We start from the raw sequence: 13888 nt of genomic DNA on the forward strand, positions 1-13888 counted from the left end.
AGATGGCAAATCTTAAACTCCTCAGTCAGGCTTTTCCAAAGCTTGCAGACTCAGACTGCAACAGGCCATCACCCTTCTTTACTAGACAGGTTCCGCCTGGTGACCGCAGGATTTAAGGTCATGCCTTAATACCTATGAGCTGAGGAGGAGCATAGATGTAGCTAGAGGACAGACCACAAAGAGCCAAAGCGATTGTAACACTGATATGTTGCAGAGGCCAGCCTACATAGGACAGATGGCAGCCTGGCCACAGTAACCCGACAGGGCTGCCTACTTCCATAATCCAAAATCCATTTTAAAAAAAATCATAGGCTACATCAGCCCGCGGGGAATTATGGGTTAGTCGCTGCCACTTGGCTATTGTTGGCAAGATAAAGAACCAGGCAAGGCTGTCTTACAAGATGCTAAGTTAGACAACCTAGCTGAGGCTTCTGGCCGCTGCACCTGCTGGACTGGTCACTCATCAACGGCCGCCTGTCTGCGACAGCAGGCTAGCTAACGGAGGAACATGCTAACAGTAATGCTAAATAAACAGCACACAGGCGACGTTAGCTAAAGCACTAGGCATGTATAATATTAAAAAGAACGAGGATTTTACGAACCTCTATGGAAAGGAACTGTTGTCCCATTCAGGGTGGACCGATTCTAATGCTACTGTGTGTGTGCGTGTGTGTGTGTGTGCATGTGTGTATGAGCACTGCCTGAAACGCCCTGTTGATGTTGTGATAAGACCAGCCCAGACTGTCAGAGGGGGCTGTCAGCAGGCAACGCGAGAGTACATCTCTCTGCTTGGTTTTGGGCGCAGTTGGGACGATGATGGAAAGCTCCCGAATGAGCCAAGTGCACCATAACCTTTACCAAAGTATAACTTTCATGTAGTTTTACACCTACACTAACCTGATTTGGAGCTATAAGACGTTCATTGGGGGTTTGATTGCCATCATGAAATACAAGGACTACATTTCCCATGTTGACCGTGGCTTATGACGTTAAGTCTATGCGTCAAGCTTTACTGTCTTCGAATCAGGTATTTATTAGCTACATGGTTAACACAAAAATACTAAAGGTACGTGCTTATTCAAAACGAAGATATGGCTTTTCTGATAGGACTTTTCGTGTTGTGTGTACGTGATCACATTGACAAATCTGTTGAACTGGTGATTTTCAGGCTTTGTTCACAGGAAACATCCACTGTGGGCAACATTAGCTTGTCGGCACACAGCTAATTTGGACGTTGGTGATAGCTAGCTAAAGTGTCTTGTCTCACTTCTTTAAATACATGTTTTTGTAACGTACGTAGTTTTTTTTTCTAAGCAGTACAAATTTAGGTGAACTCATTACACTGGTGTTGATGAGAGCGCCGAAATAGGCAATAAGAAGACAGACTTGTACTCTTGTGTATTTGTTGGGCATGTAGCTAAGTTGCTTTTCTCTCAACGAGATGCTTCCCAGTGCCAGAGTGAAGGAAATGCACCAATACCTTCTTTAACCTGTGATTATTCATTATTCACCAGTTCAAATCGATTTCAGTGTGTTGTCTCGTAGTTCAGTTGGTAAAGTTCAATTCAAGTGTATTTCGTAATATCAGATAGATGTGCTATAAGTATATTATATATACCTTCATAAATCAGTTCAAGATTAATAAATCAATCATACAGAAGTGGGATTTTTTTTCACAGTACTGACATGTTCTTGATTCAAAAGGCTGAGACTTTTCAGTGCACTCAGGCTTGCAATTTACACCTTTTTAGGCTCTAACTTAATCTTCTCAATTCAGTTCACAGAACATGAAGTTAATCCTCTTCTGTTGCGCTAGATCATAATATACTGCCTGTCCAGTTTTCCAGGAGTACAGGTCAAGTATACAGTAAACATTAATGTGTAAAAATTTCTAGTAAAATACAGCAAACTGTAGGAATTAAATAGCCATGTAGGCTTGTTATTACTCTTTATGAGTGTAATATATTGCATGGTGCATGTTTAAAGCTTGATCAGTCAGCAGAGAGCCAAGTAATCTGTGGAATGTCCGGCGAAGAAAGTGAAGGGATGTAGTAAATTATTGTGTGTATGTAAATGTCTATGTTTCAGGTCATGTTTGATAAACATGTAAAGATAGCCAACTGCTCAACACTTAACACTTGCAATGCTGTGAGACGAGATGCTATTTATCAGTTCACTGGTCATTGCGATTTGGGATTACCATATTGTTTTCAGATTTTTACATCCATCACACATAGAGCCTGTGTTTGAATAAAGAACGGGTTTAATTAATTACAAAAAAATGGGTGCATTCCAATTAGGTTTGCCGGTTTGGGGGTTGTATTGTTGTTCTCGCTGGTTCATTAGCATGGCTTACTGTCACCAAAATGTTTAGAGCAAATTGCTTAATATTATTAGTTACAGTTGTGCAGTTCCTGTTATGATGAGGCATACTGTCTGCTGTAAGAAAGGTCTACCTTGGTCTGCCTTCTGTCTGGCAGATCATCTCATGACATGACCTGTTTTAAAATCAGACTAAGTCCCACCCTGTCATAAAATATTTTAACATTTTCCCACTTTGGAAAATGTTTATAACATTCTGGTAATAACTAATGTTTTATAATATTTTGAAAACTTTGTCCCGGTTCTCTTTGTCTTTAGTAGTCACCATGGTGATGAAATCATCAGTTGAAGATGATGATGCCGGCTGGGGGCTGGGCATCCCAGAAAAGATGAAGAACAATGCCAATTGGGTTGATATTACACATGAATTCAAGGGTGCATGCAAAGGTAAAGGCTCTGCTAGAGACTGTGTATGTGTGTGTGGACATTTTGGTCAGTCTTCACTTTCTGACACACCTTTAAAGGGCCGTTTGAGGGTTAGACTTGGTTTTATTGTAGGGTAGGGGCTGGGGCTAGGCACTTAGTTGTGATGGTTAAGGTTAGAGTAAGGGGCTAGGGAATGCGTTATGCCAATGAGTGTCCTCACAAAGATAGAAGTACAAACGTGTGTGCGCGTGTGTACAGTTATCAAAGGAAATGACATATTCCTCCTTTTCTCCCTCCTTGTCCTCATCCTTTATTTATGCAGAGTTGAACCTTGGGGAGTTGCTTCATGACAAACTGTGAGTAAGAAAAATGCTTTTTGCAGACTCATGCTTTAAAGGGTTAGTTTGCTCAAATCTGCTTACCCTATCAATTAGAGTTAATTTGCGTAGATTTCATGTCTCAGAGTCTAAATAGTGTTTCAGAGACTTCATAGAAGTCCCAAGAAAAACTAGTCGCAGTGAAAAACACAGAATCCTTGTCATTTTTTAAATAAAGATGTCTGAATATGACCATATTGATATCTGCAACAGCTATTGTACCAATCCAAAAATATTAGTATTACCATTAATACATACATACATACATACATACATTAAACTCTCTGCTGTGGTGACAGGTTTGGCCTGTTTGAGGCCATGTCAGCCATAGAGATGATGGATCCTAAGATGGATGCCGGAATGATTGGAAACCAGGTTAACAGGAAAGTGCTCAACTTTGAACAAGCTATCAAGGTATGGTACTACTGTAAATTGCGAATAATGAATTGTTAGGAATGAACACACAAGGCCTTATTTTTATGATGCACAACAACTTTATAATTGCTACATTGCCTACTCTAGTTTTTTTGTTTTTTTTTCAAATTGTAACAGTAAAGTCAACCATGCAATTGTATTATTCTCTTATCTTAATTTTAGGAGGGTGCCATCAAGGTTAAAGACCTTAGTCTGCCTGAACTCATTGGGATAATAGACACATGTTTCTGTTGTTTGGTGAGTATTACATTCTTGAAAAATGAAACTCCTATTTCAGCCAATATGTTGGGAATCCATCATCATGCAGTGTGTTTTTGTGTATGATATATAACACTTGAGGTTTGCTTTTGAATGAAACATTAAGGGGGGAATTTGTGTTAGAGTAGCTCCCCTTTGCAGGGATGTCACAACAGAGTATGAACTCCTGGAAAGTTAGGACAGTGTCGAGGCATGGATTCAATGAGGCCCATTAAATTTCAGATCATGACCCATTGTGGGAAAACCACACTGGAACATGTTTTTGTGTCTACCTAAACACATGTATGCCTAGATCACATGGCTGGAGGGCCACTCTTTGGCGCAGACTGTGTTTACCTGTCTGTATGTCCACAACCCCGACCTGATTGAGGAGCCAGCCCTCAAAGCCTTTGCCCTGGGCATCCTGAAGGTGTGTGACATCGCCCGAGAGAAGGTCAACAAGGCTGCTGTGTTCGAGGAGGTAAGCAGCTCTCTACAGTATGTCATTGTGTATGCATGTGTGCCACTGCACTGAAAGGCTTTATTTTATGTGCAAAGGATTGTGGCAATATTTCAGCTATTGCCTAGGCTTTTACAATCCCTGTGGGTCAAGTAATCATTTTTATCATTGGTTTTTCTGCTATGCCCACTGGTCTTTATGTAAACATTTATTTATAAATAATTAAAATTGCAATAGGCCATCAATAACTCAGTTTCATAATATATGTCTGAATAATGATTAACTTCATACTTTTCGATAGGAAGATTTCCAGGCCATGACCTATGGCTTCAAAATGGCCAATAATGTCACAGACCTGCGGGTGACAGGTATAAGCACTGTTTTTTTTTATTTTTTTTATTAAGTCTTTAGCTTTACTTATGCTGTGGACAGCTGATGCCATTACAGATTAATACAGTTGATTCGTTGACAGCTGGTGTCATCTCTCTCTCTTGTTTTCATCCTACTAGGTATGCTAAAAGATGTGGAGGATGAGTTACAGAGGAAAGTTAAGGTATTTGTTCTTTTCCAGTTTAACTTCTGTCTTTGCCATTTCAGTGAAATACTGTTGATGCAAGTGCTATTCCGAGTATTACATTGTTTTTTGGTTGAAATCTTCTACTCCTTCAGAGCACACGCAGTCGACAGGGTGAGCAGCGAGACCCTGAGGTTGAGCTGGAGGTAAGTAGCATCATTCCTCCGTGTCTGTGGAGTTTTTGTCGCAGATTTTTTGTTTGTTTTGACTTTTGTTAAAGGCATGCATTTACAGAATCTGAAAGCTAAACACTGGTTGTTTCTGACTCAAGTGGTTGTAGTTTCAACATAAAATACATAGGACTACAAGTGTTATATCAGACTGTGTCACTGCTCTTTATTAATTAAGCCTAGTGTTCCCACATTTAAGTGACAAACTAATCATGGACCCTCCTTCTCTGTCTCTGCGTATTATAAATTGTTTCCCATCTGCTGTCTGTCAGAGTGTGGGCCTGAGATGACCTTTAGAGACTCTGCTCTGGAATTTCCAGCCGTTTCATAATACGACAAAATTAAAGGAAGAAAATAAATAGACCCAAAAATGGACATATTCTGGGTGGCCGGGAAAAAAAGCTAGCCTTTGTAATTTCTTGTAGCTTGTGGAGCTTCAAAGACTGGTTAAAAATGTCTGTCTTAGTAGCTGTATATGTATTTATGTGCCTGTTTAATGTCCCGCCATGTTTTTTTTTCTTTTTTTCTTTTCAGCATCAGCAGTTCTTGGCACTTTTCAATAGGATCAAGTTCACACGTCTTCTACTGACTGCACTAATTGCCTTTACCAAAAAAGAGGTAATACACATACAAAAAAACAAGACTGACACTGAGTTAATGACTGAAACGTGGCTTTTAACATTTTTTTCCGTATGATAATTAGCAATGAAGAGGATTGCATGAAAGTATTTTGTCTACTGAAAGACACTTTTATATAGGATTGGGATTTTTTTTTTCTTTTGTTTTTATGTTTGTTTTTGTTTTTGGTTGAATCTTTATCAGACCAGCTCGGTGGGCGAGGCCCAGAAGCTTGTGGCACAGGCAGCTGACCTCTTATCAGCCATTCATTCCAGTATTCAGCATGGCATCCAGTCACAGAATGACACCACTAAAGGAGGTAACACACACACACACACACACACACACACACACACACACAGACCGTACATGCTTAGGATTCAGTTTGGAAAATAGAACGACTAAACGAAAAAAAGTATCACGCATACATGAAATTGCACACACATTATATTCATTCTTGTTCTCCAGCCATCCAGTTAAGAGGTTGTAATGGCAACCTAGACAGTTACAACACAGTGCCCACTAAATGTACCTCCTCCACTTCAACAACTTTCCACACACAGAGCTAAGAAAATTCAGTTAAAACTTCAGTTAATTTGTATCTTGCTCCAGTGTACTGCGTTTAGTTGAGACAGCGTCTTAAGAAAGATGACTCTATAATTACAAAATGTGACCTTTGTTAACCTTTGTGGGTTTCTTTCTGTGTATGCTGTAGACCACCCCATCATGATGGGCTTTGAGCCCCTGGTCAACCAGAGACTGCTGCCACCTACCTTTCCTCGCTACGCCAAGATCATTAAGAGGGAGGATATGGTGGCCTACTTCAGCAAACTTATAGAACGGATCAAAACTGTCTGTGACGTGATCAACACCACCAACCTACATGGCATACTGGTAAACATAGACAATTTAGAAACACAGACATATCCATACAGAAATATTTCCTAACCTTGAACATATAAAAAATATGAAAGATGAAGAAACGCTGTTGTTGACTCGAATATTGTGTTTATTGATTTACCAGGACTTCTTCTGTGAGTTCAGTGAGCAGTCTCCCTGTGTGCTCTCCAGATCTCTACTTCAAGTGAGTTAATGGTTGTTTTTCTGATCCATGCATCTGAGGAGTCAGTATTTTTGCCCTCTGATTGCCTGTAGAGAAACCCCTTGATATTTGTTACATGTTGTTTTCCTTCATATATGTATATGCAACAATTAATGAAACCATTTTAACAGTTTAGTAAATTTTGTTTCATACAAGATCATATGATGGGATATCAATTTAAAACCCAGTAAATGAAAACTAAACAGATATTTTTTCTGTAAATCCAGACAACGTTCCTGATAGATAATAAGAAAGTGTTTGGCACCCACCTGATGCAGGACATGATTAAAGACGCTCTGAGATACTTCGTCAGCCCACCTGTCCTCTCCTACAAGTAAGTCCGTTATTGGTTAAATGATCACACCACGTGAAGCATTCAAGGTTGTTAAAGTCAGCGGTTGATTTGGTCACGGTTTTTGTTTTTAATCTGGACTGAGATTACTGTGCGCTTATTGTGTGTGTGCATGTGTGTTTGCTCCTGTCTGTCTCTAGGTGTTGTCTGTTTAACAACCACCAGGCCAAGGACTACATTGACTCCTTTGTTACGCACTGCTCCAGGGTATGTCACCTTTACTGTTCAAAGTTGGAGTCTGTACATCTAGTGCAGTTTAATACATTTCAATACCTCACTTACTCAGAGCACTTTATGTGCTGTTTTTCAATAGTTTTAATTTAAAAAAAAATGGTTTGGAGGAGCGATATAAGATCAATTTCATAAAAGAGAGTTTGATGAGAGCCATGGTACCTAATGAAATGTAAAAGTTTGGGCTAACCTGTCATTAACCCTCGATATGAAAAGGCAAGTTGTGAAGCTGTGTGTTTATTTATGTGTGTGTTTGTGTGTGTGTGTGTGTGTGTGTGTGTGTGTGTGTGTGTGTGTGTGTGTGTGTGTGTGTGTGTGTGTGTGTGTGTGTGTGTGTGTTCGTTCTCCGTGTGTGTGTGTGTGTGTGTGTGTGTGTGTGTGTGTGTGTGTGTGTGTGTGCTTGCCTTGTATGTCTTCCCTGTAGCCATTCTGCAGTCTGATACAGATCCACGGACACAACCGAGCTCGGCAGAGAGACAAGCTGGGTCACATTCTCGAAGAGTTTGCTACACTACAGGATGAGGTGAACTGCAGCTGTATCCCCCTTTTTTTTTTTCCTCCCTTACAATGTTTTTGCATTTTGTGCTACACAATTTAAGCATTGGATTGGATAGGTGAGTTTTATGTTAACATACTGTGTTATTAAGCCATTGCACCTTATTGCTTTGGTGTGGTTTTCATTCACCCATTCTGGTGACGGTTGTGGTTTTATAATTTATGAACCAACTACTAAAGTCTTCTTTTGTACTCTGCAGGCAGAGAAGGTGGATGCAGCGCTGCATAGCCTGCTGATGAAACTTGAGCCTCAGCGACAGCATCTAGCCTGTCTTGGCACCTGGATCCTCTACCATAACCTGAGGATCATGATACAGTACCTGCTGAGTGGCTTTGAACTGGAACTTTACAGCATGCATGAGTACTACTATATCTACTGGTGAGAGCACGCACACATGTTCGTTTGTAGCCGGTAGCTGTTGCTGGCTCTAACTTGCAGGCACAAACTCACAGCTGAGGCACACAAAATCAGATCCCTCAACATCATGCACGACCGCCGCACTTTTGTTCATCTATGAATGAATGTGTGTTTGTTTTCAACCGCAGGTACCTGTCAGAGTTCCTTTACGCCTGGCTGATGTCCACTCTGAGCAGAGCCGACTCCTCTCAGATGGCAGAGGAGCGGATTATGGAGGAGCAGCTGAAAGGACGCAGCAGCAAAAAGACCAAGAAGAAGAAGAAAGGTAGATTGTGTCGCATCATCCTTATCTGCAGCGGATTCTCTGTGTATGACCACAACTTGAGTGTGCGCCAAAATACTGTGACGAATTAGTATCTGCCTATAGGTGTAAGAGCAGAGACTAATGTGAAGTTTGAACTTTTGCTGTTCAAACATGTTTTGTTGTTTATGTTGCAGTTCGCCCCCTCAGCAAGGAGATTACCATGAGTCAAGCATACCAGAACATGTGTGCTGGCATGTACAAGGTCAGGCATCATGAATCAATGACCCTCTTCACCCCTTTTTGGCACCCTGAGGTATAATCCGTCCTTTCTCTGCCTCTGTCTCTCTCTCTTTAGACCATGGTAGCTTTGGATATGGATGGAAAGGTGCGTAAGCCTCAGTTTGAGCTGGACAGCGAGCAGGTTCGCTATGAGCATCGCTTCGCACCCTTCAACAGTGTGGTCACCCCCCCACCTGTGCACTACATCCAGTTCAAGGTATTATCTATCTGTGTGGGTGTAATTCGTCCAGTAGGCCCTTCATGTTTTCCATTCAACTTCCTTTTATCCCATCATTCTTGTTTGTGCTCTCTCCTCCACACTACACTTTTCTGCTCTTTCTGACTTTGCTCCCGTTCTTGCCCACTCCAGGAGATGTCCGATCTGAAGAAGTACAATCCTCCACCAGGCTCTGCTGACCTCTACCTGGCAGCCAGCAAACACTTTCAGCAGGCCAAGCTCATACTAGAAAATGTGCCCAGCCCAGATCCTGAGGTATGGAAATTAAACTATTGTAAAATAAATGCGGCTAACAGCTAACAGTTTGGTGTTTTACGTTGTATGATTTTTTTCTATTTGCTACCCCTAACTTTAAAGAACGTTGAGCCCCCAGATTCTTGAAAACAAAATTAATTGTTGTCAAAATCTATTCCTCGAAAGATTTTCTCACCTAGACCTGTGCTACTTGTCGGTAACAGGTGAACCGTATACTGAAGGTGGCCAAACCCAACATTGTGGTAATGAAGCTCCTGGCTGGAGGGCACAAGAAGGAGACCAAGGTAACACAATACAAACATGTTTTGGATTGTTATGTTTAGCTGGCACACAAAGGAAGAAAAAAGATTACAATTCTGAAAAGATGGGTTTATATTTTTTAAAAAGTGAGTAGTGTGTATATACTGTGTTGTTTGATCACAGGGCATTGCGATTGGCATACTTTAATGTGCTATCTTTTGCAACAACTGTTCCATATTGTGCAGTAAAAAAAATTTCCGCATCCCTAGGTGCTCCCAGAGTTTGACTTCTCAGCTCACAAGTACTTCCCCGTGGTCAAGATTATCTGATTCTGCTCAGAGGATGACAGTCTCTCAGCCGTACCTGAACAGTGTGCGCAGTGGCCCTGATCCAGTCCGTGTGTGTGTGTGTGTGTGTGTGTGTGTGTGTGTGTGTGTGTGTGTGTGTATGATACACCTAACTGTAAAGCTGTGTGAAGGAGTGTTTGACACACCCCATCCTTTTTCTCACCTGAATGAGAAATGTGACATGAGAAACCAGACCAGAGAAGTCACAACCGGACCTAAATGAGTGACAACATCCACATCTGCATATGTGAAAGTCTGTGTGTGTGTGTGTGTGTGTGTGTGTGTGTGTGTGTGTGTGTGTGTGTGGTGTGTGTGTGTGTGGTGTGTGTGTGGTGTGTGTGTGTGTGTGGTGTGTGTGTGTGTGTGTGCGCTCAAGTCAGACACAAGTCGAGGTGCTTTTGCACAAAGAACTAGCCAATGGAAACGTTTGTAAGCCACCTCCAGAACAGTCTTGTTAAGACTTGAAAAGAATGCTGTATTGATATTGGGTGCATATCATTAAAACCTATGAAACCTTTCTAGGTATTTATATGTTCATCTGAATGAAAATGAAAATGTTGAGTCTTAAAAGAGAACGGTACCTTTTTTTTGTACCTTGTACAGCACCAGTCTCTTGAGTACTGGAGGACATCAATCTGCATTGCGACACATAGACAGGACCATTTGCAGAAAAGGATCATTGACGGCATTCATGATCTTATAAGTGCAAAGTGAAGTTGCACACACACAGGGCCTATGAAAATCAATCAGCACACATAAAATTTCAATAAGACAAAAAAAGTGGAATTTGATTTTCTGAAAATGGGAGATCTTATGAATCCATAATTCACTACTAACAGCAACAGTTGAGATACTTTCCAGCCCTCTTCAAACCACTCCTGACCCCAAAGGACTGAAAATCTACAGCCCTCACACATCTCAAGAACATAATAAAGCATCACTTTACTGTAGTATTCTATCATTTAATTCCTTACTGGATAAGAATTTTACATATTTTCAGTGGTTTGTTAAAATCCATTTAGAATATCCTAAATGGCAATCACAAAGGTGAAAAGCTCAACAATGTCTCTTGATTTGCATAATTTTGTATGAACAGGTAGATCTAACTTGTCAAATATTGGGGGGAAAAAAGTGTTTTCTATTTGCAACTTGTGTTTCCCAAAACGCTCATTTAAAGTATGTTCATGAATGGCATGCTGAAAAACGAGGTGATCACTTTTCACGTATCAAATCCCGCCCTATAACTGTAGTTAGACAAATAGGAAACTGAAAGTCCTTGTTTACAAATGATTATACAGTAGGTTTCCAGCTGACTTAACTTGAGTCGATTTCTGAAAATGTATGTCCACTTGTGGCAGAAGGATAAGAGAACAAAGATGCGATACAGTGTTAATTTCTCTTATTGAAAGATACTGCATGTGTGGTTCACACAGACAATCCTGTTTTGTTTTTTTCAGCCACCACGTCACAATTTAACCTGATTTCAATTTAATTAATTTTAATATATATAATCCTATCATCGACGCACAACTAATATAAAATAATATAAAGCACGTAGCAAGAGTACTAAGAATTCTATTCAGGTGTTAATTGTGACTGGTGTTTCAATAATAAGACTTCTCAAGTTGTTTTATGATGGTAGCATTCTGGCATCCTTGGGTCTTGAGTAGTGTTATATTACCAGACAGGAAGAAAGTGATTTTATATGATAAGTATGCTTGAAATAAAAAGTGTGCTTGTGTTGGTCAGTGCTGTGACAGCTTGACACTATGTGCCTTGCTACTCGTGGAAGTCTGACCAGAATTTGAGAGTAGTCAAATTCGTTTGCAAATGAGACATTTGACATTCAAATATACTTTAAAGAGATAACAGATAACACATGAACTCTGGAAGATCCCTTTTTTTTTATTAATGGAAAAAAAAATTGGTTTCACAGAAGGAATTCCTTTTCATTGTAAAGTTAACTAATGCAAAATTTAGCTAATTTGGCAGGTGATTATGATTATAAAGGAAAAGATAGGAGATATCTTAAGTATACTTGTCATTTCTGTATCAACCTGTGAGGTTTCCTCATCATTTTTCCACCATGGTTTCATCGATCCACTGCCTGTAGTTACAGATATTAAGAAATACAATGGGGTTTGCACACTTATCAATAGGGTTGTTTACAATAACCCCATGTAAGAGATCGTTATACTCCACCGCTGAACCTGCATCACCCTGGGAGAGAGAGAGATCAGAGTTGTGACTATTTTACATACGTCATAACACAATAAAATGAAGAAAATAAGTTAGAAAATTAAAGAAATTTATCAAATAAAGCTGTTTCCTTACATGGCAGGCCTCCACACCAGGTTTAAAGGCACACATGGTGGTAGCTTCATCACTGAAGTATTTAGCATCAGGTTTATCATTTTCGCCACATTCTTTGATGTCTGTGCTGGCACACCTCAAGTGCTTGGGGGTTTGGGCCTCTGAGGATTTAAAACAAAGCATCAGAAAAAGTGGCTTCTGTTTTCAAAAACTGAATCGAGTATCCCGATGTTGCTCACTTGTCACGTCGGCAATCTTGCTTCCCCAGCCTCCAACCTCAACCTGCTGGCCCGGCTCTGGTTTGGTACACCCAACAGGAGGCAGCTTGATGGTGGGTAACTTAGCAGACATATCTTGATTCAGTTTTATCAGCATGATGTCATGCTCATGCCCCTCCTCATCTTTGTAGGTAAACTGCTGTTTCTTATCAATGACTTGCTCGTATTTTTTGGATGATCCTTTGATCTTAGACCAAAACTTTTAAAAACTGATACATCATTGTTTAAGCCAAGCGTCAATTTCACAGTCCTGCAAAAAAAAAAAAAAAAGGAGAGGAAAACTTTTTGTCAGGGGATTGAGGTAAGTCAAAAAACATTAATGCAAAAATAATTTAAAAATGCAATCTGTTCCATGATTTGATTTTCTATCTTTTTATTTTAAATCATTTTCCTTTTAATAGTATGTATTCCTCTATGTGCGGTGTTCCTTTCACGAACACAATAGTTTTTTGTGTAAATCCAACAAAATCCTTTTTTTTTTCTATAGCAACTACACTTTGGCAGCAGTTTAGAAAGTTTTTGAGTCTAATTTTCTGCCATGCCAAAGTGAATCGATTCCCATCACTTAGGCGGTTGACAACACATGAAAACTGCATCACATGGGAAGATGGATGTTTCTTACTGTTCTGCACAGTGAGAAGCAGTGAGGACCCAGCGGGTGTTGATCAGTGATCCTCCACAGGATTTCCCCCCCTGGAGAGTCTTTATCTCGACATGGTACTGTCTCTGGGTTTTGCAGGCCTGACTCCCAACGATCCTCTTCTCAATGGCCCCTAATGCAGCACCTGACATATGGAAGCAGAGCAGACACTATGTGAAATGACAGCACACTTGTCGGGTTCAGGCCTGGAAATCACTTAAGCCTGAATGGGTTCAAAACATGAATAAGCAACTCCAGTTTACATTTGGATCCACGGTGGTTTTTATTTTTATCCCCGTATTATAACTTTTGCTCGTTACATTTTTCTATGGCACCTGACCAGACAATTACATGCAGGAGAGAAAATAATTTCGACCAACTGAAAATCTGAATGGATTGAAGTTCACGGAGAAAAAAAAAACTCACCAGCTAGAACCAAAAGAAGGAAAAAGGCAGGCTTCATCATGGTCTCGTTGGATGTAGATCACTTCAGGTGGTTCTCTGGCTGATGCTTCATCTTTATATAGGGATTATCAGTATCATGTAGCTTTTTTTTATTGGCTGCCTTTTTTGGCAATAATGGCAGCCAATAGTGTTAGAAAGCTACAGGCGGCTATCAGAACACTCCGCCCACATCGTTCCATCATCACGCGACATGCACCTGTTATGGCAAGTGTATGAACTGTTTGGGTCGTGCACAGAGAAGTTTGGGACAGCGGACAGGAGTGTATTAAAAACCTTAGATGCATTTTGCACACCAACACCACATATGATTCT

At 40.4% G+C, this 13888-nt stretch overlaps 2 protein-coding genes and 1 pseudogene across 10 annotated transcripts in view; 1 reads left to right on the forward strand and 2 right to left on the reverse strand.

Annotated features, from left to right (window-relative positions):
* Positions 1 to 734, reverse strand: part of agtpbp1 (ATP/GTP binding carboxypeptidase 1) — a 28513-nt gene extending 27779 nt beyond the window's left edge. For all 4 annotated transcript variants that reach the window (XM_040154493.1, XM_040154492.1, XM_040154491.1 and 1 more), the window contains exon 1: positions 603 to 734. The gene's annotated coding sequence lies outside the window, so the exon portion shown is untranslated. The remainder of the gene's footprint in view (positions 1 to 602) is intronic.
* On the forward strand, positions 241 to 10398 carry naa35 (N-alpha-acetyltransferase 35, NatC auxiliary subunit). 6 transcript variants are annotated; one of them, XM_040154500.1, is made up of 24 exons: positions 869 to 1066; positions 1778 to 1855; positions 2641 to 2769; positions 3071 to 3104; positions 3425 to 3539; positions 3723 to 3797; positions 4111 to 4278; positions 4559 to 4625; positions 4767 to 4810; positions 4927 to 4977; positions 5536 to 5619; positions 5824 to 5938; positions 6335 to 6513; positions 6644 to 6703; positions 6949 to 7055; positions 7214 to 7280; positions 7729 to 7827; positions 8060 to 8238; positions 8406 to 8542; positions 8716 to 8783; positions 8877 to 9017; positions 9171 to 9293; positions 9497 to 9577; positions 9803 to 10398. In XM_040154500.1, the coding sequence occupies exons 3-24, from the start codon at positions 2649 to 2651 to the stop codon at positions 9860 to 9862; spliced, it is 2175 nt and encodes a 724-aa protein (XP_040010434.1). In that variant the 5' UTR covers positions 869 to 1066; positions 1778 to 1855; positions 2641 to 2648; the 3' UTR covers positions 9863 to 10398. The 6 variants fall into 6 exon arrangements, with proteins under 6 accessions (XP_040010430.1, XP_040010429.1, XP_040010434.1 ...); XM_040154496.1 differs by lacking the exons at positions 869 to 1066; positions 1778 to 1855 and adding an exon at positions 241 to 338; XM_040154495.1 differs by lacking the exons at positions 869 to 1066; positions 1778 to 1855 and adding an exon at positions 773 to 862.
* Positions 10399 to 11823: 1425 nt separating this feature from the next.
* Positions 11824 to 13591, reverse strand: LOC120805614 (annotated as a pseudogene).
* Between the last annotated feature and the right edge of the window lie 297 nt (positions 13592 to 13888).

This window comes from Xiphias gladius, chromosome 19 (assembly GCF_016859285.1).
Source record: "Xiphias gladius isolate SHS-SW01 ecotype Sanya breed wild chromosome 19, ASM1685928v1, whole genome shotgun sequence".
In the NCBI taxonomy this organism is placed as follows: domain Eukaryota; kingdom Metazoa; phylum Chordata; class Actinopteri; order Istiophoriformes; family Xiphiidae; genus Xiphias; species Xiphias gladius.

Coding starts and splice junctions, on each gene's coding strand:
- naa35 (XM_040154495.1), top strand. CDS start 814: ATGATGGAAAGCTCCCGAATGAGCCAAGTGCACCATAACCTTTACCAA. Junction 2,770..3,070: donor ATTCAAGGGTGCATGCAAAG/GTAAAGGCTCTG, acceptor TTATTTATGCAG/AGTTGAACCTTGGGGAGTTG. Junction 5,939..6,334: donor GAATGACACCACTAAAGGAG/GTAACACACACA, acceptor TGTATGCTGTAG/ACCACCCCATCATGATGGGC.